The sequence below is a fragment of the Psammomys obesus genome, unplaced genomic scaffold, assembly GCF_907164565.1.
Source record: "Psammomys obesus unplaced genomic scaffold, mPsaObe1.curated_primary_1811, whole genome shotgun sequence".
Taxonomy (NCBI): domain Eukaryota; kingdom Metazoa; phylum Chordata; class Mammalia; order Rodentia; family Muridae; genus Psammomys; species Psammomys obesus.
The window spans coordinates 16,675,133-16,702,019 of NW_026585504.1; the positions used below are offsets into that span (position 1 = coordinate 16,675,133).

A 26,887-nucleotide genomic window follows, 5' to 3' on the forward strand; every position below is an offset into this window, starting at 1 on the left:
TAACTATAACATTTAACTTAATTTTTTCATCTTACTTTATAGTATCTGCAAAGCTGACTCGACGAGAGCTTTTCCTAGTTCTTGGCGCATTAGATTCCTAAGAGAAAACGATATAGGATACAATTCTTAATAAGTCACTGCAAATTAGGTTTCTGGACTATTAGAAGCAGGAACCAAGTCTTGTTTTGAATTAATGATATAAAATTCCTCCAAAAAACCCAACATAGAAGCACCTAATGGACAGAATATGACTTTCCAAATACTTCTTTGGGCAATGACAACACTAAGAATTGAACCAAGAATTGAACCGTGGTCTCATATAAATGTGATTTTCTTTTGGTTTTGCTTTATTTTGAAACAAAATATACAGCCATGTTGACCTTGTGTATCAACTCTCTGGTTCCTGGGATTACAGGTCTGTACCACTACTCAAGAGTATGATTTTCAGTAAGAGTTAAAATAAGCAGATTATGGCTTTTTTGGCCTTTTGGCTAAAATCAAGTAAAATAAAATAAGCATATTAACACAAACAATAACAAGAAAGACTGGGCACCAAACAGGAACTATGTGGTCAACTATACTGATCTTATTACAATGTGTTCTTCTAAAATTACAAGCAGCTTTTTATTTTGAACATAAGGCCTTACTACGTAGCTATGACTAGTCTGGAACTCTGTATATAGACTAGGCTGTCCTACATTCACAGAGATCAGCCTGTCTCTGTCTCCTTAGCCCTGGGATGAAAGGCATGCAGCACCATGACCATCTAAAAAACAGTTCTATTTTGTGATTATTGAAGTTATTTTAGACATGATCTTCCATAGCCTAGGCTGCATTCAAATTTGCTGTAAAGCCCAAGGATGAACTTGAAATTTCATCCTCCCAGTGCTGAAATTACAGGCCTGTGTCATCCTACCCAGCTAAACATAATTTATCATCTTAAACATTCTGCCTTGGCACTTTTTTAGTGGTAAAAATCAAGAACAACAACAACAACAACAACAACAAAAACCCACATAAAATTAAATTTATCATTTTTACCATTAAAAAAATAATTGAAAGTAAATAGATAGATAGAAATTTAAAGAAAACTGGGTATTGTGGTGCACACTTGTAATCCTAGCACTCAGGGAGGCAGAGGGAGGCAATCGCTGTGAGTTTGAGGCCAGCCTGGGCTACAAAGCAAGTCCAGGACAGTCAAGGCTACACAGAGAAACCCTGTCTCAGAAAAAAATAAAAAATAAAAATAAAAAAAAAAACAAAACACAAGACAAAACAAAAACAAACAAAACCCCCGAAAAACTAATGTGTGTGTGTGTGTGTGTGTGCACGCACGTGCGCATCATATGCGTGCAGGTGTCACAGAAGAGGAGGATGTTGGATCCTCTGGAACTAAGGTTACAGGTAAGCTGAGCCACCCAAAAGACACTAAATCTGGGTCCTCTGTAAGAGCAGAAAGTGTTCTTAACCACTGAGTTATCGCACTACCCTCATCTTAACACTGCTTATAAATACAGTTCAACAGTGTTAACACATCTTGCTGTGGAACTGGAGATGGCTTAGTGGTTAAAAGCACATACATTTCTTACAGAGAATCGGAGTTCATTTCCCACGTTAGGAGGTTCACAATCACCTGCAACTTCAACTCCAGGGGGGATCTGATGCCCCTGTGATCCACATGAACACTTGCACTCATATGACACAAACAAACTACACATTTAGAGCCTCCCTCCAAATCCTTGGCAACCAAGAATTCTATTTTGTTCTATATTAATTTGACTATACTTCATATAAGTGGTAACAAGTAGAACTTCTTTTTGTTTTTTGAAACTTTTTTTCCTTCATTTAGCTCTTCAAGATTCTTGTATGTTGTAGTGGATGTCCGATTTTTAATATTGAATTTATTTATTTATTTATTTGTTTGTTTATTTAGGTTTTTCAAGACAGGGTTTCTCTGTGGAGCCTTGGCTGCCCTGAACTTACTCTATAGACCAGGCTGGCCACAAACTCAGGGATCTGCCTGCCTCTGCCTTCCCAGTGCTGGGACTAAAGGTGTACACCACCATGCCTGGCTGAATTTCACTATTTATTAATACCACATTTTGTTTATTTAAACAAAGTGAACAGACACTTGTTTTTTACTACCTTTTAACTACTGTGAATAATGTTGCTGTGACCATGCATCTCTTTAAGGGGGCTGGAAAGGTGGCTCAGTAGTTAAAAACATGAACATTTCTTGCAGAGGGCTCAGGTTTTGTTCCCAGCACCCAATTGGGAAGCTCACAATTGCCTGTATCTACATCTCTAGGTGATATGGCTATCACTTCTGGCTTCTGTGGGCTCCAGGCACATGGACTACATACTGAAATGCATGCATTCATTCACAAATACACACAAATTAAAAATACATCTTAACAACAACAACAACAAAACAAAGATAGTAGCCATCTGTATGAAGCAGTCAATATGGTCAAAGGTCTAATTAGACACAGTAGACATGAAAGGCAGTGCTTGCCATGTACGTGAGAGGACTGAATTTCCAGTCCCTAACATTCACATAAATAGCTATACAGGTAAGTCAGACAGATGGCTCAACAGGTAAAGGCATATACTAGATGCTGTGCCAGGTTAAAAAGTCAAAATACCATCCCCTGTTCTAATCCCAGTAGAGGCTAAATTATTAGCAACAAATACAGAGTTTTAAAATTATAAATGCCAGCTTATTCAAGAATTTGGACTTTTCTTTTAAACACTGTGCCCAAGGACCTCATGCACAGTAGGTAAGAATTCCACCACTGAGTTACATCTCTACATCTCTAGCCCAGAAGTATTTGGACAATAATATGGAAGCAATGAGATACTTACTTACACAGTTAAATGGGAGTCATTTACAGTACCATCCCTTTGCATAGCTAATAAAATTCATGAGGATCACTGAAGCCAGGCATGATGACAGAAATCTATAGTCCTAGCACTTGGCAAGCTCAAACAGAATTGCCACAGGCTCAGGGTCACTCTAGGCTATATAAGTGAAACCTAATCTCAGCAAACTAAGTCCTTCTCCAAAACAAAATCACTGAAATTTCAAAGCATTTGCACTAGAGACTTACCTGAACAGTTTCATTTCCACATTTGAGGTCCTGAAGAGGACTCCTTGGGGGTTTCAAAATCTAGATGAAATAATCAGATTTAGTCATGAAAATCTAAGGTAGCTACTAGTCAATTTGTATTACATGAGTAAAAACTAACATTTCTATTAAAATCCCTGAAATTCCTCAAAGTCAGTGTTTAGTGTTAAGTGACTGATTAAAATATCTAACATTTATGCCTTCTCATGGCCCACTCACCCAAATTCTTTGCACAAAATCATCCTCTAGGTAAAGCGTCACATGGACTCAAAAGTCCTGAGACCATCTAACACAATGTGCAATTTGTTCATAATGTCCAGTTCAGGACTGAGGGTACACCTTAAGACTAACACAATCACACTAACAATTAAATTTTAAGTCTTGTTTTCCTATCTTGAGAAAACACATTAAACTCTTCACACAGAAGTTAAACATAGAAATAAGGAGAGCTTGATATATCATAGCAATCAGAGATAATTAAATAAATTATTCCTGCTAGCAAAACCCATCCAAAAAGTCAAATAGAAAAAAAGGAAGAAAATTCCAGCAGGGTTATGTTAGAGTTCCTTTTGGGTAACTTTTGCATATAGGCATCCTATACCATTGTATTTTTCCAATTTCATAATCTAAAAATGAATTTAGTATGTAAATCAACTTAGATGAACTTTTCTCTTGCAATAGTTTGAATATCAGGATAAATATATTTTTTAAAGAGGAAAAATATACATTTTAAGCATTTATAATAATGAAATATATTTTTATATAAGAGAAAAATTATTAAATAAGTACATTAAAAATTACAATGATGCAGAAATACAATAATAAAAAGTTTATTAAATTTAGCCTGGCGTAGTGTCTACACCTTTAATCCCAGGATTTGGGAGGCAGAAACAGACAAATTTCTCTGAGTTCAAAGCCAGCTCTGGTCTACAAAGTGAGTTTCAGGACAGCCAGGGCTGTTATACAGAGAAACCTTGTCTCAAAAAACAAAACAAACAGTTTATTAAATTACAAAAAAAGTGCAAAAACATGAATTTTAGCATATTTACTGAAGCATATAACCAGACTAAGTACTTGAGTTTTATCTAGAAAGCAGTAAGAAGCTAGTTGGGATGCCAAGGTAAAGCCAGAGTCAAAATTACTGTTGTTGTAGTCAGTAAAGAATAACATCTATTAATTAAATAAAAACATTTTTTTACTGAGGAATGCCGTCTTCTAACAGGCCTTTGTGTATGGTCACTGAAAAGAAGAAAAAGAGAAAGAAAAAATTATGTATATGTAGATAAATAACTAAATTTCTAAAAGCTATTATTACTTTATCCCTTTTGTATTATAGTATAAGACATCAAACTGTGTTTTAAGAATTCAATGTTTTAAAGGCACATTGTGGTCAAACCTGGTGGAATAAGCCTGTAATCACAGCTTTTGAGAGGCTGAAGTAGAAGGATCACAAATATGGGGCCTGTCTAAGATACCAAGTTCAAGGCCAGTCTTGGCAAATTAGTGAGATCTTGTTTCAAATAAACATAAAAGCCCAGAGCTAAAGGCTCAGTGGTAGAGCACTTGCGTAGCATGCATGAAATCCTAAATTTAATTTCTAGTACCAAAGGGTGGGAGTGGAAGAAACCAGTGAGTTTAGTTCATTGGTTAAACACATGCTGAAGGTTCCTATGCCCAGTGTAAATAAATCATGGCTGGGCAATGGTGGTAAATGCCTACAATCCCAGCACTCGGAAGGCAGAGGCAGGCAGAGTTCCAGGCCAGCCTGGTCTACAGAGTGAGTTCCAGGACAGCAAAGACTACACACACACACACACACACACACACACACACACACACACACACAAAAACAACCCTGTCTTGGGGGAAAACACATGTTCTATAAGATTATCAATTAAATAATAATCAGTAGCTCATAATTTATATCTTCAAAGGTAAAATTATTAAAATAAACAATCTCTGTCACCAGACACTAGGTCTGCTTACTATATATGATTTTTAGACTAGATTTTGAAACTCCCAAATGCCTATTAGGCCAAACAGATAATTTGTGACATATAAGACAAATAGAACAGTATAGAGATTCAAATGATCTAGAGATTTCTTGCCTAGTCTAAAGATCACTGCAAGTATGTTCCACTAGTTAGCTATTCCAAGAAAGACTGCATTTTTTTTTGTCACCCTAGGTTTTTCATGAAAAACTGAAAATCTAATTATTTTGTATAAAATCTTGAGATACTTTCAATTTGAGCAATTAGCTGAAAAATTAAAATTTATGTATATGTTAAAAATTAGGGACAAACTGGATGTGATGGTGCACGCCTTTAATCCCAGCAGAGGCAGAGGCAGGTGAATGACTGTGGGTTTGAGGCTAGCCTGGTCTTCGTAGTTAAGAACAGCCAAGGCTACACAGAAAAACCCTATCTCAAAAAACAAAACAACAAAAGATAAGGGACAGATGTGGCGGCACACGTCTTTAACCCTTGTACTCAGAAGGTGAAGCTCTGTGAGTTCGGGTACATACTGAGTTTCAGGCCAGCCAAGGCTTTATAGTGAGACTGCCATTTTATCTCCTAAAGCCTTTATGAAATGGGAGGTGTGTCTATGAAACTCCTTCAAGTCTTGAGTTCTCTCTCTCTCTCTCTCTCTCTGGTTTTTCGAGACAGGGTTTCTCTATGTAAAAGTCATGACGGCCCTGGATTTGCTTTGTAGATGAAGCTGACCTCAAACTCAGAGAGATCTGCCTGTCTCTGCCTCCTAAGTGTTGGGATTAAAGGTGTGTGCCACTGCTGCCTGGCAAGTCTTAAACTCTTACTCTAAATGAGCTTATACAAAAATATGACAGAAAGGCTATCACTTTTTAACACTGACTTCTTTTACTTGGAACAAAATAGAAAACAATTTCACACATTACTGATATCTCTTAACTAGTTTGAAAATAACTTTCTGTGATAGAAAATAACACTTTAGCAGCACTGAATGAACTTACTTCTCTTCATTAGCCTCTGAAGACATTCCATCCATTTTTTAAAACTTTTTTCTGTAAAAACAAACAAACAAACAAACAACATACATATATAGTATTAATAAGAAAGATGAAAATGATAGTCTATGGGTGATTAGGAGCATTGGTATGACTTTAGAGTTATTTTGTAAAAAAAGACCAAAAATAGGAAGTAAAAACCATATTGTGAGCTCTAAAACATGAAAGATTTAGGACAGTACCATGTTATACTTAATACTAGAAATTTTCATACTCAAGATAAAAATCTAAGCCAGGCATTATGGTCATCCCCATAATCCTATCACTTGGGAGGTGGAGGCAAGTGGAGCAAGAGTTCCAAACTAGCCTTAGTTACATATTGAACTCCAAGGCAGCCTGGGCTATAGCAAGAAGCCACCCTCCCACCTCCCCAGCTTCCCCCCAAAAAATCAAGATAAAGTCTGTACACTAACTGTGAGCATGATGATATGGACTTTCCAATAAAAATTTGGCCTAGTTTGCTTAATAATTAAATAATATAATATTTGGATTACATACTAATTCAATCTCTAAATAGAAGTCAATTAGATATTTAAAACAGTAAATTTAACTTAAGAAAACTGAATTATGTTATGTATGGTAGCACATACCTATCATCCCAGCACTCGGGAGAAAAGAGGCAAGGAGAGTTGCTCCAAGTACTAGGATTAAAGTCATAGGCCATCACACCTGTTCCTAATTTTTAACATATACATGATACTTAATTTTTTAGTTAACTGCCCAAATTGCAAAAATCTCACGACTTTATTTCATACAGTAATTATATTTTCAGTTGTTCTTGAAAACCAAAGGCTGACAGAACAACCACAGCCTCTAAGTTGCCCAGGGGGTCTTGAGCTCACTCTGTGCAAGGCTGTTCTTTAACTTGATTCTCCTATCTTAGTCTCCTAAGTAACCCTGATTACAGAAAAGCACCACTACACCAAACTGTATTAATATTTTACATACTATACTCAATTACTTAAATTGGAATCCTACTCAATGAGTATTGAATGGACTTGGAAATGGAAATCTACTCAACAGCTCATCAGTAAACACATCTGTCAATAGGTTTAACTACCTGAGGTTAATACTTAAAACCCACATGGTAGGAGAGAACCTGAACAGACTCTCATTAAGGTAACCTCTGACCTCTAACCACATATGCAGTATGTCATAAACATACACACACACACACACACACACGAACACTAAATAGATAGATAGATAGATAGATAGATAGATAGATAGATAGATAAGAGTTTTGTTTTTTTTCCCCCCACTGTATGCATTAACTAGACCCTTACTTCCAGGTAAGAAAAGACGTCATCTCAGGTTTAAAAACAATACCTACAAAATTTGACAACTAGTACTAGTCACTTCTACCATAACATTAAATTAATACCATATACACGAACTACTAACAACGTTCTTACTTTTAACAATAAGGAAAACACAGATACCTAAAAAATAATATCTAATTACACACATTTTTTCATATATAATAAAAGCAAAATTTAGGGAACAGATCTTCATAGTAAGTCTGAATTTAAGTCTGAAATATGCATGTGGGTTCGGGGGTCTTGCTGTTGTTTGTTTTGGTTTTTAAAACAGTCTCACTGTGTAGCCCTAACTAGCCTGGAACTCTATAGTGAGTACAGAGAACATGCATGCTGGCCTCCTCAGACTCATGGGTGATCTTCCTGTCTCTGCCTCCTGAGTGCTGAGGTTAAAGGTAAGGGCCAGTACAACTGGCTTGGCTGCTTAAAAAAACAAAACTTACATGAGTGTTTTGTTTGCATGTAATGTCTGTGTAACACATTTGTACCTGCTGTCTGTGGAGGCCAGAAAAGACAACGGAATCCCCTACAACAGTGTTTTAGGCAGTTGTGAGCTGCCATGTGAGTATTAGAAATTGAATGGGATCCCCTGGCAATGGGCAGACAGACACCTTAGTTAAGGGCAGAGCAGATGAAATTCTTTGTTCATGCTATCTTGATTTCTGGCTTGGTGGCCAAAGCTGTTTTATGCCTTGGACTATTAAAAATCAAATCAAATAAAATCCAGGCAGCACAGGATGGAAGAAGACAAAGACCTGCAGACCCCCATGCCACCCACACTCCTACCCACCAGTGCATGGCACAGGCGGGCCATAGATACCTGCTTGCCAACATGTCACACATCAGTGTTGGTGGAGGATGTCACTGAGGGACCCAGCAGCCTAGTGGCCAGCCTGCAGCTGGAGCCACCACAATGTGGGAGTATGCTGTGGTCAGATGGGAGAGAAAGAGAAGTGAAGCAGCTTGAGCACCATAAAGACAGACAGAACTAGAGACTTGAGGGTGGAGAGGAGTAGCTTGTTGTGAGTGGCCAGTGTAGTGGAAGTTTTGGTCTACACAGTTATGTTATGTAAACAGGTTTCTTGTTTTAATCCCAAATGTGGGATATGGGACTCCCTTAGCTTGTCCACAGCTAATAAATTGCCTCAGACGGTTAGGGGAGGGGTATGGTCTTTGTCATCCTAAGTTAGTGGATTTCTGAGAGCCCAGAGAGAGAGAGACCACAAAGGTTTTGAGAAGGACAGAGAGAGGATTTTGAGGAGACTGCCAGGAGAGAAAGAAGGTGCTTGTTCGTTCTACTGCTGCATTTGCTGTTGCCAAGATATCCTGCTGCTAGATATCCTAATGACTGAGATAGAACCCAACTACCCTAACCAGCCAGAACTAAGTCTAAGTCCCCTGTCCCTTCTAACCTTCTTCCTCTCCTACCTGGGGTCAGGGGGAGGAGTTAGAAAGGAGGTAGAGGCATAAGGAATCCCAAATAAAGTAGAGTTTAAAAACAGAACTTCCAGGCCAGCCCTGAAACCTGGGGTCATGGTAAAGACCCAGCCCGAGCTGCCGCTGTAGGTCATGTCTGAGTCTGTGGCTACACAGTGGGCAAGGGTCAGTATCAATGTCCGTGGCTCATATTATCACTAGAGAAGATAAGGATGTCCCTAGTTGGGACAGCTGCTGGGGACCACTGGGATGTCCAGAGGCTGTGCAGAACTGATCCTGCCTCTCACTGGATAAGGCACTCTGGAGAACTCGCCCAATATCTCACCATTGGCAGCACTCAGAAGGGGCGGCCCTATGCCTTGCCCAGACAGCACAGTAGAGCTGGCCCTGATGACCAGGAGTGTGTAAATGAACCAAGGATGTGTGGGAGAGCTGACCCTGCTGCTCATCTGCTGTGGGATGGCACAAGCATGGAGGTGATGTCCCAACCGCCCCCTTGCTACCTCCAGAAGCCAGAAAAACTACCACAAAGGTCATGAGCTCTGGAGAAATACCCCTGCCTTTTGCTGGCTCAGCACTCAGGAGAGCAGGCCCTGCACCTTGCCTGGACATCACATTAGGGATAACACTGGTCAAGGGGCAATGGTGAGCCAGTCCAGAGGGCAAGAGTGTGGGCGAGCTGGCCCCGCTACTCATCTGTCATATGGCATGGGTAGGGAGGTGATGCACCTCCACCTGCAGTAGTCAGTAAAGCTGGTCCAGAGGGCATGAGATTGAGACAGCTAGCTCTGTCCCCAGCTGGAACCAGCACTTAAAAGAATGGCCTGCATCTTCCCTCTGCAACAGAGGAGCTGGCGCTGATGGCAAAGGCACAGGCGAGCCAGCCCGGAGGGCGAGAGGAGAGCTGGCCCACCCATTCACAGGTTGCAGTACTTGGGAGAGTGGGCCCTGTGCCTTGACTAGGCAGCACAGTGGAGCTGTTCTGGAGGCATGGGTTCAGGTGAGCCAGCCCCAAAGAATGAGAGAAGAGCTGCCCCTGCCTCCTGCTGATGGCCACCTTGAACGGCCTAGCCAGAGCAGTGCTAGAGAGCCCACCCCAGGGGTGTGGATAACAGAGAGCCAGTGATCTGACCATCTCTGCTACCACCCAGGCCCAGATCCACGGCTTGAAGGTGACCCAACCAAGTATCATTATCATCTGGTTGGAATTTGTGAAAAGGGCCAGTCCTGCTGTCCCAAAGCTGCAGGATCTCTATGACACAGGGCAACAACAGGATAAATGGGAGGAGTCCCGACGAGGATTCAATACTGATGGTGTAAGAGAAGCCGAAGATCTTGAACCAATGACTCATTGCAATGTCCATTTACAAGTGAAGATGTGTGGATAGAGGGATACAGTGTGGGCAACACTGACATACTACAGCTTCCATGATGAGATAGTCTGTGCTTTGTTGTTTTGTTTGTCTTGGGTTTTTTCTGTTAGTGCTTGTGTGTTTTTTATTGGGGGGGCAGAGGCTGCAAGATCAAAGGGCTGATGTGAAGGGACAGGGAGATGAGTGGGACTAGGGCATGAAAATCAGTAAGAATCAATAAAAAGTTAAAAAAGAAACAACTGAGGTCTTTCCTGTCAAAGATCAACTACTGAACCAACTTTCATCTCCTAAATGTATGTATTTAGAACAACTTCCTACTTAAAATATTTCAGTGGCTTGCTATTACATTGACATTTTTCACTAGAGCCTATAAGACTCAGGGGATCTGGTCTCTTTTTACCCCTCAAACTTCACTATCCCTTACTATTTCCTGATTTTGGTAGCCACGCTAGCCACACTGCAGCACAGACAGCCTTCCCAAATTAGTGTATTTATAAGGGCTATTCTCTCTTGGCAAGAAAGACAAAGTTCTCTTGGTAGCACTATGTATCTCTTCTCTGAGCATTACAACTGTAATTTAAAATCCTGTTCTATAAATTAGCAAATGCTTCTATTACCTCCCCAAACTACCTTCACCACAACAGTAAACTGTGAAAATGGGGGGGGTGGGGTGTTTTAAACTCCTTTGAGGATTGAACACCCCTTTCACACAAGTCCCGTATCAGATAACCAGTATTTTATTATATAGCCCATACATTACATCTTTACAGAAACAGGCCAAGACCCTCGACCACTATGAGAAATCTTACTTATAAAATGCTTTTTGAACACATTCATACTGATTATTGATTGGCTTGAAAACTGTATTTGGCATTTAGGGGTATATTTATAGCATACTTATAGAAGTGTTTGGATTTTCTTTTTTTCCCAAGACAGGGTTTCTCTGTGTAACAGAGCCCTTTGTAGACCAGGCTGGCCTCAAACTCAGAGATTTACCTGCCTCTGCCTCCCAGATGCTCCGATTAAAGGGGTGTGCCACCACACCTGATGACATTATTAGTTTTTTAAAGAGCCATTCTTGAAATCTATCAGGCATTGTGTGAACTAATTCAAAATAGTATCTATCTCCATTACTAACAATTATAATAATGTATCATTGTGAAGTAAGAGATTTAGCAACTGGTACAAAGAAAAGCTAATGAGTTTTTGTTTTAATCAAAGTGATAATGGTCAAGAGGCAAATTTATTTAATAGTAAATTGATTAATTAAGAAAAAGGTACATTATTTTTTTCCTTAGTGCTGGGATTAAAGGTGTACAATGCCATGGCCAGCTTGGAAAAAAGCATGGTGTTTTTCCCTTCAACTTGTATTTGTCAAATGGCTACAAAAAAAAAGTTGTTAAGAGTATACTCTTTACATTTATTTACCCTAGCTGTGTAATAAATAAATCTGTTAAGTATTTATTTTGGACTGTTTGAACCAAAAAGTGAGAATTACTAGTCTAAATAATCGAAAGGTCTTCAAAGTACTGACACTGGGCCGCAACAGTCTTTGAGGTTTGTTTGGTTTGGTTTTTTGAGAACAGGGTTTCTCTGGGTAGCCTTGGCTGTCCTAGACTCACTTTGTAGACCAGGCTGGCCTCAAACTCACATAGATCTGCTTGCCTTTGCTTCCCTGGGTGCTGGGGTTACAGGCATATGCAACTGCACTGGCAAGAATTTTTTTTTTAATTGAAATAAATAACAACAACAGAACATCATGTGGCAGAGACCATCACACCCACCTGCAGGCAGCACAGCTAAAATACCATATGCCTCTCTATCCACTCCTGAATTTATACAACCAAAATCTACAGTAAATATTTTCCACAGTCTCCACTGATATAGACTCTAGAGCTATGCTGTCAAATTCAATAGTTATATACACTGAAATTCAAATGAAACAAAAATCAGGTTGTTGATAACCATAGCTACATTTATTGGTAACCATAACTACACTTTAAGTGCTCAAAAATGATTGCTCAAGAGCAGCCATGTTGGACAGGCAGACATAAAGTATCGTCATTATCACAGAACATTCTATTGGAAAGGCTCATCCCGTCCAGCATTCAGAGTCAGTATCTTCTCTTACTCGCTCAACATCAAATACATCATTCCCATCAGCATTCCAAACATTGTTACTCCATCTACCTGTATTTATCTTCCTGTATTTATCTTTCCAGCCATTCATAGTCATGTACATTGCTTGAGCCTAACCTTTAATGACCAAAAAAATCTTACAATACAGTCTCCTTCCGTATCTATAAATCATCCCTCCAACGAGTTGACCAATGAAATACCATCTTCGTGCAGTCTACAAGCTCTATGAGGCACATGAGAAACTCAACGGAACCAATCGATTTAACCGAAGTGAAAACTAACTCCAACCTTTGTGTCTAGAATAACCTTAGTTTTTTAGCGAGACCTTCATCTCCGATAACCTCTGTCTTCGTCACTGCCCCATTGCTGGGAAGAGATACCGTGACCACAACGCTTGATAATAGGAAGCAGCTGAGGGCTTGCTTACAGTTTCTGAAACTCAGAGTCCACTCTCGTCACTGCGGGGAAGGGTGGCTGCAAAGACGGTGCTAGAGGAGCCGCTGAGAGCCTGCCACACACGGCACCCAGGCAGGGCTCGAACTCACGCCTGCCTCGGCTTCCCTGCCCAGCCTGACAGCAACATTTCTATTCCCACCCAAAGGGTTCGAACCCGGAGCCTGACGATCTGACCTGCGTCGCACCGAGGCTCACTCGGTTCACACCGGAAACCGCCAACTCTATTGTTGCGTCCAGACGAGCCTAGGATCTAACATCCACTCGGCGCCTTCAGAGCCCCCGGGGCCGGGAACTCCGTCAGGATCACGCACCGCTGGGACAGGGGAGGCGAAAGGCGCCGCTGGAGGAGGAGGAGGAGGGGATGGAGGAGGGCGGGCCGCTGCGGCTCGCGCGTCCCCGGCCCTCCCGAGCCCTCCCGGCCGACCGAGCCAGCCGGCGCCGGCCCTCCAGCGCTCAGGCACAAGCCCAAGCCCTCTCAGGGGCCCGGAACGAGAAGGGAGCGTCCTCACCCCCGCCGCAGCCCGCTCGCCAGCCTCGTCCGGGGCCCGCGCGCGCCTCACAGCTCGACGTCACCTCACAACGCCCGGCCGGCGTCGGCCAACTATTCAAATCTAACCGCCAGGGCGGTGCGCACGCGCAGTGCTGCGCTCCGCGCCACCGCCGCCCCCCCCCCCCCCCCCCCCCCCCCCCGCCCCGCCGCTCGGCGTCCGGGCCGGCCCCACCCCTCAGACTTACTTAAACTTGTCCGTCGTCCTCGGCGCTGACTCGGGTTCCCTCGAGGTCTCCTCGTTTCCCTACAGAGTTTCCCTCGCCTCTCCCAGTCCGAGAACGGCCATCTTCTTTTCGATTGTCGACACAAAACAATCGCGCTGTTGGCTTCCGTACAAAATGGCGACTTCCGCGTTGTTGCGTCACGTCCCTCCGTCGCTGCTCCCTATAGGTGCCGGGAAGGAGTGAGCTTCTGGGACGAGGTGGCCGAGTGGTTAAGGCGATGGACTGCTAATCCATTGTGCTCTGCACGCGTGGGTTCGAATCCCATCCTCGTCGTTGACTCTCCTTTTTTCTTTTTTTTTTTTCATCTTACGCCTCGGGTTTTCGCTAATTTACTGTGAATGTATAACTTACAGGATTTTAATTTTTAATTAGACTTTATCTAACACCATTAGCCTCGGGAAGTGTTTTTGTTTGTAGTACTGGGATTGGAAGGAATGAAATATTTGAACGGTAGTTTTGGAACGTTATGACCTCACAGATGAAGAAAAAGCAGATAAAGAGATTTTTCCCCCCCCCTACGGATCAGAAAATGTAATCCCAAACGCTAGGATTACACATCTATCTCTCCCACTACACCGGCTGCTTTAGGGTCTTTAATACCTGACCTGATGGAGAAGTACAAGCACCACCTCTTCCAGCCTTCAAGCAGGCTCTGGGTTTTGTTGCCATTGTATACATCAAAAAGATGCCCATGACATTTGACATCCTGGTAAGATCCGGAAAGTACTGAAGACAGGAACATGGCTACCTTTCCAGAAGACAAGAGGCGGGCTCTTCTGGATTTAACCGGAGAAGAGGATTAGGAATCAAAAAGAACAGAGAGTTTCATCATGTAAAATCATCCCGGCAAATTCATTCAACTCATGTTTAAATGCATTCATTCACACACACACACACACACACACACACACACACACACACACATATATGTAACTAAAAGCACCATGTATTTTATGTGGATTATGTCACTTCGACTCTGAGAACCCTGTGATCCTGGCAGATGTTTTCATATTCTATTATTATTATTATTATTATCATCATCATCATCATCATCATCATCATCATCATCATCATACACTAAAAGACTAACTTGTCCAAGCCTGTAACAGCTTCTAAGCTGCAGACAGGACAGTGTAACACAAATCTCTTGACTCCATGACTTTTAACCCCCATCCTGTATGGTACCAGATAGTGAAGGGTGTTTGTTTGTTTGGTTGGTTGGTTGGTTGGTTTGGCTTCTCTGTGTAACCTTGGCTGTCTTGGACTCGCTCTGCCCCTGGTGAGGTGTGTGCCCAGCCAAGAAGCCTGCACCTAGGCAGATTTGTGGCACTGATGGCTGGGAGGCAATAGCCTTTCTCCTGGCTCCTCCATTTTGGGTCCAAATCCCTTGGAAATGCAAATACCTTTATAGTCTGAGGACTTTTGGTCAGTTACCTTCAGCCATGCCTTCCTGCTCATTTTCTGTCTTGCCAGGAATTGTCCTTACAGACAATTCAGTATCCTATGGGAGTCGGCGGTCAATCCTTATTCTCATAATCTCTCATTGGAAACACTTTTAAAGAAACCAGTGGGCTTCAGTGATATTAATCTTGACTATGGCTTTGCCACCAATACAAATAACGTATTCTTCTATTCTATTATGGTTACTGCTTTAGACTTCCTATGGTTTGAATGAGTTTGTTAAATTTCATGTGTCAGAAATTTGATCCAATCTGGGCAGTGGTGCACACTTTTAATCCCAGCACTCTGGAGGCAGAGGCAGGTGGATCTCTGGGTTCTAGGCCAATCTGGTCTACAGAGTGAGTTCCAGGACACCCAGGGCTACACAGAGAAACCATCTCAAAACGAAACAAAATAAAACAAACATTCATCTACTGCAGCAGACATTCTCTTAGATCTCTTAGATTTTCTAGACAAAGTGCCTCTTGCACAGCCTCACTGTTTATAGAGCTGTGGGTAGCTGGAGACTCATTCTTTAGCTCAGGATCATTGTACATTTTGCCTCAGCCTTCCCAGTCCTGGGATTACAGGAGAGTGCCACCGTATCCATACCCAGCTGTCTTTATATTCTTTATAAATCATACGATTTCACATATTTTGTTGTAGTAACAGAAAAAAGCCTAAGAAAGTATTTGCTACATCAAAATTACGGTCATTATTAGACCTGCCATTAGATTTTGTAACACTGTATATTTTTTTTTTAATTTTTTTTCTGGTTTTTCGAGACAGGGTTTCTCTGTGTAGCCTTGGCCGTCCTGGAACTCACTCTCTGGACCAAACTGGCCTGGAACTCACAGAGATCCTCCTGCCTCTGCCTCCTGAGTGCTGGGATTAAAGGCGTGCTCCACCACCACCCAGCAATGTATGTGGATTTTTTAGAAATGTATTTAATGTATATAGGTATCTTGACTGCATGTATGTCCGTGCACCTGATGTGCACCTTGAGCCCAACCATGCCAGCAGAAGACACTGGATCACCTAGAACTGGAGTTATAGACAGTTGTAAATCACCATGTAGGTGTTGGGAATCAAACCCTAGTCTTCTGGAAAAGACATCAGCGCTTTTAATCAGTGAGCTCTCCCTCCAGCCCTCAGTGGAAATTCTTTTTTTTTTTTTTTTAAATGAAATTCACTTTATTTGTTTGTTGGTTGGCGTCTTGGTTGTTTTTGAGACAGGGTTTCTCTGTGTAGCCCTGGCTGTCTTGGAACTGCTCTATAGACCAAACGGTGTCTGCCTGTGTCTGCCTCCCGAGCGCTGGGATCAAAGGTGTGCGCCACCACTGTCTGGAGCGGAATGCTTTTTTAAGTTGTGTTTATGTGTTCATCTTTGTACCCATGTAGGCCAAAGGCTGACATCAGGTATTTTCCTTAATTAATTAATTACAGCCTTATCTTTTGAGACAGAGACTCTCACTAAACCTAGAGCACACTGATTGGACTAGACTGGCTGAGGACCTTCAGGGACCTGGTTTCCAACCCTACCCACACCCAGGATGGGGGCTACAGGAGCGAATCGCTGTGTCCTGATTTCATGTGGCTTCTGGAGATAGGAAACAAGAGTCTCATGCTGGTACTTTGCCAACCCAGCCATCTCCCCAGCCCCAATCTAGAGGTTAGGGGACCTTTAGGGGATCAAAGAGATAGCAAGTGGTTGAGAGTGTATTGCTCTTGCAGAGAAGCCAACTTTGGTTCCCAGCAGCCACATCAGCAGGGGCTTAAAACCTCCTGGAATCCCAGTTCTGAGAGATCTATCGCCCTCTTCTGGACTCCGTGGGCATCCACACAGGTGTGCACAAACAGCCATGGGCACACATACACTTAATCAAAAATAAATTAAAAATTGGGTACTTGTATTCCAACTTTCGTAGTTGCCTTTGCATTCCAATGCAGGTTTTTAAAATTAATTGATGGACTGATTACAATTTATTCACTTTGTATCCCTGCTGTAGGCCCCCTCCCTCTTCTCCTCCTAGTCCCACCCCGATATAGTTTCTTTAATGCTCTGAAAAGAAGTTTTCTGGGCTTGAAGAAATGGCTCAGCGGTCAAGAAGGCCAACCTGGGGAACTAGTGAGGACCTGTATCAAAAAGAAAACTTTTAAAATGGGGCCTTGGAGAGATGACTTAGTCGGTAAAGTGATGAGTCAAGTTCAAATACTAGCACCCATTTATCTTGTGGGGGCTTTCGGGGGTCCCGCTTGGTGTTCAGTAATGACGACATGGAGACATCTATATGGTATAAGCCTGTTAGCCTTTTTGCCGGGGGTGGGGGTGGGGTGGGGGGGTGGTCAGTCTCCTGAAGGAGCTATCCAGACTCCCAGGTAGTTGAAGATGGGGGAGGGGCAGCTGCAGCCCTGTAATCTAAGCATTCAAGGATGTTGAGGTAGGAGGAACTGGGGGCTTTCTAGGCCTGCCTGGGCTACACTGTGAGAGATCCTCAAAAACAATGACCACAACGAAAAAGTGGGTAGGTCTTGTGAAGTGTTCCTAGTTCACTGTTTGTTTTTATTTCGTGTGCATAAATATTTGGCCTGGCCACTCATCCGTGCAGCACGTGCTTGCCTGGGACCCTTAGAGGCTACAAGAGGATGTTGGGTCCCCAGAAACTGAGCCATCGGTGATCCTAAGCCTCCATGGAGATGCTGGACAACAAACCCAAGTCCTCTGAAAAGCATAACGTGCTCTTGACCACTGCTCTCGATACTGAGCCATCACTCCAGGTGCTTTTCAAAGATTTTATTTGCACTTTATGTGTATGGGTGTTTTGCCTGTACCTATGCCTGGGCACCACAGTGCCCACTGAGGCCAGAAGCTGGCATCAGATCCCCTTGACTGGAGTTACAGACGGTGCCCAGTTCTCTCTCCCAACCCAGGCCAGTTATTTTCACAAAGGGAAATCATCAGGTGTTCTGAAAATTATAATACCCTAGAAGAATCTAGGACTGGAAAGGTGGCCCAGCAGGTTACTTTCTCAGCAGAGGACTGGGTTCAGGGCCCAGCACCCAGACGGCCGCTTACAGCTGGTGGCTGTTACTCCAGTTCCAGGAGAGCTAGACTAGACGCCCTGGGTGCATTCATGCAGCGCACACACATAAGTGCAGGCGAAACACTCACTCCCAAGATAAAAATGATTCATTAGGTACAGAAAAATCAAGAGTGAGAAAAAAATAAATTGGAAGCTCATTTTAAAAAAATATTTAGGGGGCTGGAGAGATGGCTCAGGGGTTAAGAGCATTGGCTTACCTTCCCAGGGGTCCTGAGTTCAATTCTCAACAACCCACATGGTAACTCAACCACCATCTCTAATGAGATCTGGTGCTCTCTTCTGGTGCTCCTGCAGGCAGAACGCTGTATACATAATAAATAAATATTTTAAAAAATATTTATCCTTGGGTAGCTTCTTGCGTGTACAGAGTGTATAATTCATTTTAGTCATTCTCACTCCCTATACCCTCTCTCATCCCTACTTCCTCTTCCACCAAAACCCTTCTTTCCCAGAAGCCCCCCTCCTACTTTCAACATTTTTGTTTGTTTAGTTGGTTGGTTGGTTGGTTTTGGATGCGTGATGCGACGGTGTAAATAAGGGCTGCTTGCATGGGCATGGCTGGGAGGTTATTTTCTGGAGCCTGGGTAACTTTTCAGTGGCTAGACCACCGAAGAAAATGGCATTCTCTGCCCTAGCAGCATTAACTGCCAAAGCCCCTCAGGCAGGGCGGCCCTTCACGAGCCCCTCCCTCAGCAGCCCCGCAGAAACGTTGGTGGACTCAGTCTTGCGCTGGTCTTGCAGAGGTAACCACGGAGTACGACAGCCAAGTCATCCCTAGAAGACTTCGAGGCATCCCCCCCCCCCCCCCCCCCAGATGTCCTCCGTGCCAGGGTCAGGATGCTCACTCTGGAACCTCTCCGGCGCCTTGCTTCTCTGTGCGCTTGTTTCCTAACAGGAAGGCTTGCTGTGACAATGCCGGGGTTTTCTCTCCTGTTGATCTGATCCCTAACTGCCAGTACTTGGCTCGATTTTTCTAACGGGAGTGAAAACAACCAGCAACGCCACATTATTTTAAAAACTGCGAGGGGGAAAAAAAAAAGAAATCAGCTTGAGTTACTTAATAGAAACGAAATTAGAGCGAGAGGCGCCACCTACTGGATCAGTCGCAACCTGCAGCTTTGGACGCGAAGAGTTGGTTGCAACTTTTTAACCCTCTAAAATCCCATCAGCAGGCCTCCGCTCACAAGAACACTCTCCGTACACCCGAGGTTGCTGCTCGCGCTGTCCTCAACTATTACAGGACGTTCCAACCCCAGTCTCCGGAAGACCGCGAGGAAGACGGATAAGAGAACACATAATCAAGACATTAACAGCATTGACTGAATTCATCCTCTGAATTCAGCTTCAAAAAGACGCACTCCCTCTGTTGATTAGGACGTTACCAGGGAAGAATTTGTCAGTGGTTAGCTGCTGAGACTCCACGGTTCTGGGCGATTATACACCAACAACTCTTTTAAGACTTAGTTCTAGAGGAAGAACTTGCAATGGATAGTGTGTGTGTGTGTGTGTGTGTGTGTGTGTGTGTATGTTTGCTTACAGTCTGTGTCTTACTATACACAGAAATCTTCAAAATCAAGAGTGGTGGTGCACGTAATTCTACCATTTGGGATTAAAAAAAAATGTCTTCAAGCCAAGCTTGCAGATGGTCGTCTATAACTCACGCAATTCAATTTGAAAGCTGAGATTGATCCTGAGTGTGAAACCAACTAGGATACATAGTAATTTTGGGGATATCTCAGGCTATGTAGCAAGTCCCTCTCAAGAAAAACAAAGAGAAAGGAGAGAAAGAGAAAGAGACAAAGGGAGAGAACCCAGACTTCAAGACTTGCAAAAACTGATTTTGTGTGTGTCTGTGTTATTTTCTTGTTTGCTCGACACAGGTTTTTGGTTTGTTTGAGGCCAGGCTGAGTCCAAAGGTGTGTGCCACTACACACAGGAAAGACTGGTTCAGTAGGTGAAGACTGGAATGAGCTTGGTCTCTTATGGTTAGGGAGAAGTGTGATCCTACTGGAGAATACATCTCTGGACCTGCGCCAGCCACTTGGGAGGCACTTTTCTTGCTCAAATGAAATGTTTGTTAAATAAATAAATAAAAATAATGAAATGACTAGGCTAGAGAGATGGCTTATCGGTTAAGAGAACTGACTGTTCTTCCAGAGATCCTGAGTTCAATTCCTTTCACCCACATGGCAGCTCACAACTGTCTGTAACTCCAAGGTCTAACACCCTCACAAACATTCAGACAAAACACCAATATACATTTAAAAAATATAAATAAACAAATTATAAAAAAATAACCAGAATAATCAAATCATTTGTTATTTAATTCAATCACTGAAATGTTTTCAAGAATCTTATGGCACCTGCCTCTAACCTCAGCACTTGGGAGGCAGAGGCAGGTGTATCTCCATGAGTTTTTGAGTTTGCGGCCAGCCTGGTCTATAAACTAAGTCTAGGACAGCCAGGGCTGTTTACGCAGAGAAACCCTGTTTCAAAAACCAGAAACAAACAAAACGAAACAGAAAATACCTTACAACTCAAGATGGCTCATTAGGTAAAAGGTACCTGCCACTAAGCCTGAGAGCTTGAGCTCTAGGCTTTTATATGTATGTGTATGGCAGTTTGCACACACACACGCACAGCTTGAGAAATAGAAAACACGACCCAATTCTTTTGATGTGGCTAATGGCTGGCAAAATGTGGTTATGAACAAGCTTCACATGAAAGAAGACCTAATGGATTTGGCGTGATAAGACAGTCATGATCGTACATATTGCTTACGCGTGGAAGGCAGGTCTTCTGAACAGATTAAGTGCCATGGTGGCAGTAACCCTGACTCCAGGAAACATACCATTCTAAAGCCAGGGCAGTTTCATTAAGCTGCGCTGCTTCCATCTTTGTCGCTATTTTGAGACACAGTTCTCCCTTTGTCCCTGACAGAGGCCAGAAGAGGGTACTGGATCCCTTGATGCTGGAGTTTCTGGTAGTGAATCACTCAGAGCAATGGATGCACTTAACTGTGGAATTTTCCCTCCAGCCTGCTTTGATTTTTTAAAAAATAATTTATTTAATTTTATTTTATGTGCATTGGTGTGGGGGTGTTGGACCACCAGGAACTGGAGTTATACAGTATTGAGCTGTCATGTGGATGCTGGGAATTAAACTCTGGTCCTTTGGAAGAGCAGACAGTGCTTTTAACCAGAGCCATCTCTCCAGCCCAACTTTGTGTGTATGTGTGTGTGTGTGTGTGTTTGGGGGGGGGGGGGTTGTTAACCAGAATCCTTTTGAACATTTTTTAATTGGGCTGTTAAGTCTTTGGTTATTGAGAAAGATCTCATGTGCAGAATAATAAACACAACAACAAAAAGACTAACCTCCACCATGAGCTCACTTCGTGCTCAATAGGAGAGATATGATCAATAGAACAAACAGAAAAAAGTAAGTGTTGGTAGCTGGATGATGGTTCTGTATGACTTTAACCCCAGCATTCAGGAGTCAGAGGCAGGCACATCTCCGTGTCTCTGAGGCCAGCCTGGTCTACAGAATGAGTGCTTAGACAGCCAGGTCTACACAAAAAAGCGAGGCATGCTACTTCAGGCCTGTATTCCTGCTTTGAAGGCAGATGTAGGAGAATTCAAGGTTCAAGAGCAGCCCAAGCTACAAAGAGGAACTCAAAAATACTAAGCGGATGGAATTTAGCTGTAAAAACACTTGCCTTCCTTGCAAATGGACCTCGATTCTATCCTGGGCACTGGGGGAAGCGGGGAGGGAGTGTAAGAAAACCAGTTAAAACAGACATACACGGTGTTAAAAAAATGATATATTTACAGATCTGAAAGCCCCAAACAAGCTAGAAGGAAGGAGGTAGCAAGTATAAACAGGTTTCTTACAGTGAAACCTCGCTCTTCCCCAAACCCTGAGTATTAACCAATGGAAACAATCCCTGTCTCAAGGCCCAGCCTTGTTCCAACCCAAGAGGCCATTCTTCCATTGGTCATATCCATCAGTCTGCTTGCCAGTCATCCTGTGCCCAGGCTGGCATGGGTGAGACATACTCAAAGTCTGGCCCTTTGTAGCGGAGGGCATGCAGGAACATCACAAGATCCCGGGGCAAGGGATCCTGTCGCGACAGCCGGCATTCTGCACAGAGCGGGTCCTTTTCATGATTCCTGACATCTGCTTTGGCTGCCTTCCCTGGTGTGTCCGGAGGCTGAGGGGCAGCCTTAGCTATTCCATCTATCTTCTGGGCTACTGTGGCCATCTCTCCCAGGCTGTCCTTGGCCAGCTCTGAAGAAGGAGCTGTGGAGTCTATGAGGCCTGCTGCCAGGTCACCCTCACAGAGATCCAGCACATTAAGGCTTTCTTTGGCCTGATGCTCTGCGACCAGGTCCCGGAGCAGTTCCTCGTCCGTCTTTGCAATGTGGCCACCCTGGCCTCGAGAAGGACCCCAGGCGGTTGAATTGTAGATTGGATCATTGAGGATGGGGTGGCCCAGGAACTGGAGGTGGACTCGGATCTGGTGAGTGCGTCCTGTAAGTGGCCGGCACTGCACCACGCTGGAGTGGCCATTGTAGCTCAGCCTCTGAAACACAGTCTCACAGGGCTTGCCCTTCGGATCCACACGGCAAACTCCTACCTTGTAAGACACCACTAGGATGGGCTCCTTGCAAATTACCTCCTTATCAGGGAACTCCCCTTCAACCCGGCATACATATTCCTTCTCCAGCTACACAGGAGGAAAAAGGAAAAAGTCAGTCCAAAGTGAAACCCTCTGCAGAGTATATCAGTACATCTGAGAGAGGATAACTCAAACCCTAACGCCACTTTCACCATCCGGGCTAAGTTACGCAAGCTCTGGACATCCCATACCTCACCTAGAAAATATGAAATCAGGGGCTAGAGTGATGGCTCAGCAGTTTAGACCACCTGTTGCTCTTGCAGAGGAGCTGGCTCCAGTTCCCAGCATCTACATGGTGGTTCACACCCATCCCTAACTCCAGTTCCAGATCTGCTCTCCTTCTGACCTTTGCAGCACCATGCACACATGTGGTGTACACACAAGCGCACGCAAGCCCGCATGTGAGTACATGTAATAAAAAGTTTTAAAGGGAGAAGTTACGAAATCAGAGAACATTTACCTCACAGGGCTGCCAAGAGCGCTTAGCAGGCCAGGTTCTAACTTGTTAGGATTAAGTCTGGTGTGTGCTCGATGGATATATTATGATCTGGATCCAGAGTTCCAAGTCTCAAGACCATGATTACTACCAGTAAGTATCCTAACCATACCTCTTCCAACACTATCCAGTCTCCCTACTAAGCGAGCTGTCCTTAAAACCTTAACAATGTTTAATGTTTTCAGAACAGCAAATGACCAAGAAGGGGCTGAGCCTCCTCCAAGCACACGCGAGCCCACAAAGCAGTCTAGAGCAGCCAAAAGCCCGGCTCACCTGCCGATCCCGAACCTGCTCATGAATCTTCTCGGAGACTGCAGCCGTCTTGGCAAACATGAGCACACCTGAGGTGAGGCGATCGAGGCGGTGCAGCGGATGTAGCCCCTTCAGCTGGTGCTCCTTGCCTAAGATGAAGATGACGGTGTTGTGCCGGAAGCGGCCACAGGGGTGGACAGGAATGGAGGAGGGCTTGTCTATAACAACCACATCATTGTTCTCAGCTAGCAGGCGAATCGGCTCCGCTGTGACCGGTGGCTCATGTCTGTGCACCGTGTTCCGCAGGAAATCATTGTCCTGTCAAAAACACAGGTGACCAGTCAGCCTGAGACCAGCAGCCTATAGACGGTCAACTAGACAGCCAGGTTCCTCTGTTCCTTATTGACCCGGAGGAACGGTCACCGTAAAGCATTAAACAGAAAAAAGAAGTGGGTGTAATATGATCTCATTTGGTAAAAATACACACAGGCATACAGCTAGTGTTGAAAGACACACAAAGTTAGCCAGGTGTGGTGGCTCATGCCTGTAATCCCAGCAGTCTGGAAGGCAGAGGCAGGTGGATCTCTGTGAGTTCCAGGCCAGCCTGGTCTCAGGATAGCCAGGACTACACAAGGGAACCCTGTCTCAAAAAAAAAAAAAAAGTTGTTTGAATCCCTTAATGGTAAGATTATAGTTTTGCTTCTTTGTATAATCTTTACAATAAAGTTGCATCTTTAAATTTTTTGTTACATTTATTCATGTGTATTCATGTATAAAGGTTGTGAGTCATGTGACAAGAGGTTGTGAGCCTTAGGTAAAGGCAAGGACCTTTACCTGTTGAACCATCTCACCATCTTGATACAAATATATTTTGAAAGTACATGTATTTTAAATAGGGATAAAAACCCCTATTCATTACCAATTATGACCTTCAACAAACAACACCAGGCTGTAAGTCCAGAGCGCTAGGCTCTACATCTACACTTGAAACAAGCTCAGTACACACTCTTGGGCAAGTCATTTTAACCTCTCTAGGACTCAGTTTTCTTACCTGTAAATGTGGTTTCAACAGACCTGTGATTTTCAAAACCGATATGGGAGAGGTTATTCCCAAATCCTGAAACTGCCCTTTTCTCCCTACAACCATGGTAAAGCCAGTGTTAATGACAGGGGTCTCATGGAATTAAAAAAAAAAAAAGCTAAAGCACCTGCCCAGTATCTATCCCTGAATTCCTAATTCTATACACATCAGGATCTATGGCAAGTACTTTTTTTTTTTTTTTTGGCAAGTACTTTTAAGGGTTAACATGAGCACACACTTTGAAAACTGCACGGTTGCAATACTTACTCCCTAAAGGTTTAATGTCAGAGCGAACAAAAATGCTTAACTTTGTGCCTGATACAGTTAAGAATGCACGAGGGAGGTAGCTACTATTATTATTTGTACCGAGATCTATCACCCAGGGAAGAAAGTAAGCAGTGCCCTTGCCACAAGGCAGATATAAACGTAACATGAGAGTTTCCGTTTCTGTTTCTTGGAAACAAACCGCCTTGCTGGGGAGGATGAACAGGTTGAGTTTTTGAGCATGGTAAGGCTGTCTACTTGGGGATGTAGGGAGCGGGGACTAAAAGAGTCCCAAGGGAAAACGAGACTGTTTCTCAATTACCATCACTTTACGTCGGCAGTTATAGGCTGAGTCTGGAAACAAACAAACAAACAAAAAGAAAAACCCCCTTCCTCCTTTTCTCAAAACCCGATTCTGGCCAGTCCATTCGACACCACCTTGAGAACGATGCCGAGGTCCTGAACTGGTTCCTCGTTGAGATGCAGGCGCCCCTCCCGGACAGCAGCCTCGTAGTAGGCCAGTGGCTGGGATCGGAACTCGGTGCTGAAGACGTGCAACAAGCTGCGGCCCACCCAGCGACCTTTACAATAGGTCTGGAAGTCAAAGTAATAGGGCCGCACCTTGCGCAGGCCGCCCTCGAAGTAGTAGGTGGTCTCCGCGAAATGCTCGTCGCCAAAGCTGACCCCAGTCCGCCGTTTCTTCGGAGGCGGCACGACCCGTTCCCGGGTGGCGCCCCGCCGCTTCTTCCTCTTGCCCGAGTCGGCGACCGGCGCTGAGGCCTGCTCTCCGTTCTCCGGGACCTGCTCCTCGCCTCCCAAGGCCTGCTCCCCGCTCCCCGGGACCTGTGCCCCTACCGCCGCCTGCTCCAGGCGCTCCAGGAGCCGCTCTCCGCCCGGGTCGCTACCGGCGTCTCCATTTTGCTGAACCAGAGACTTCAGCTCTCCCGCTGCCTCGGCCTGGGTAGAGGGTGCCTCAGCCATCGCCCCCCTACAGCCACCCCGAGTCTTGGCAAAGCTGTGGGACCAGCGCGCCAAGGGCCAATGCACAAGAACTTGGAGCCAGCGGCGGCCACCCCGCCTCATGACAGCGCGGCTAGCCGCTCCAGGGTCGCAATCTGATGGCGTCATAAGGTAGCAACCAATCAGGGAGGCCCAGCGCAGAGGCGGGGTTTGCAAGCAGGATGTAACCGAGTTGAATTGAAAGAGTGGTGGCCGAGGAAGTGGCCTTCTGCGAAAAGTAACTGCACACGGACTCCGCTCATTCGAAGAGATCAGACATTATTTCCTAAAGGAAATCTTCGGTGGTACTCCACGTAAAAGACTTGGATGGAGATGATAGTACACATTTCATTTAGACATGCACTATTTCCCTGGGCCTGTAAAACTCTTAAAAGTTTGCTTGATACAAGGTGGAGGGGGCAAGGCACCGCAAGCCGGTAGTCTCGGCCCTAGGAAGGTAGAGGCGGGAGCATCAGGAGTTTCGGTTACTCAAGAGCATGTCTCAAAACAAAAGCAAACAAGCAAAATAATAATTATTATTGTTTAAAAAAAGAACAAAAAGAAAACAAGCAAAAAAAAAAAAAAAACAATAAGAATAAAGGTTTCCACGACTACGACTGTGCCAATAACGGTTTTGTCCACTTTGCTTTTACTTTTGAGAGGCAGTGTCGGGGAATCCTAGAGTCTCAGGCACTCTTCCATTTAGCTATACTCTATTGTATGATTTATAAAGGTACGTGTTGGGGGCTGGAGAGATGGCTCAGCGGATAAGAGAATTGTCTGCTCCTCCAGAGGTTTGGAGATCAGCAACCACATGGCGACTCACAACCGTCTATAATGGAATCTGATGCCCTCTTCTGTCATGCAGGCACACACGCAGAGAGAGCACTTGTACATAAAATAA

At 43.9% G+C, this 26,887-nt stretch overlaps 1 protein-coding gene, 1 long non-coding RNA gene and 1 other non-coding gene across 3 annotated transcripts; 1 reads left to right on the top strand and 2 right to left on the bottom strand.

Annotated features, from left to right (window-relative positions):
• Window positions 1-35: 35 nt before the first annotated feature.
• LOC129668741 (uncharacterized) lies at window positions 36-6,169 on the bottom strand. Its single transcript, XR_008718966.1, has 4 exons — window positions 6,118-6,169; window positions 4,328-4,367; window positions 3,111-3,170; window positions 36-97 (listed from the first exon to the last, which is right to left on the bottom strand). It is a non-coding gene; the product is annotated as an uncharacterized LOC129668741 (long non-coding RNA).
• A 7,691-nt stretch (window positions 6,170-13,860) lies between these two features.
• Window positions 13,861-13,942, top strand: Trnas-gcu (transfer RNA serine (anticodon GCU)). The gene has a single exon. It is a non-coding gene; the product is annotated as a tRNA-Ser (tRNA).
• An 8,073-nt stretch (window positions 13,943-22,015) lies between these two features.
• Window positions 22,016-26,074, bottom strand: Rpusd2 (RNA pseudouridine synthase domain containing 2). The gene is made up of 3 exons (XM_055603744.1): window positions 25,423-26,074; window positions 23,661-23,957; window positions 22,016-22,939 (listed from the first exon to the last, which is right to left on the bottom strand). Exons 1-3 carry the CDS (start codon window positions 26,065-26,067, stop codon window positions 22,217-22,219), a joined length of 1,665 nt encoding a protein of 554 aa, XP_055459719.1. The 5' UTR covers window positions 26,068-26,074; the 3' UTR covers window positions 22,016-22,216.
• Window positions 26,075-26,887: the final 813 nt, after the last annotated feature.

Bases quoted from the DNA above. Each gene is read 5' to 3' on its own strand.
- Rpusd2 (XM_055603744.1), bottom strand. From the start codon at position 26,067: ATGAGGCGGGGTGGCCGCCGCTGGCTCCAAGTTCTTGTGCATTGGCCC. The intron at 23,958-25,422 runs GTGGTGTCGAAT...TGTTTTTGACAG, and splicing joins ACCTCGGCATCGTTCTCAAG to GACAATGATTTCCTGCGGAA. The intron at 22,940-23,660 runs GTGAGCCGGGCT...CCTCCTGTGTAG, and splicing joins AGCAGGTTCGGGATCGGCAG to CTGGAGAAGGAATATGTATG.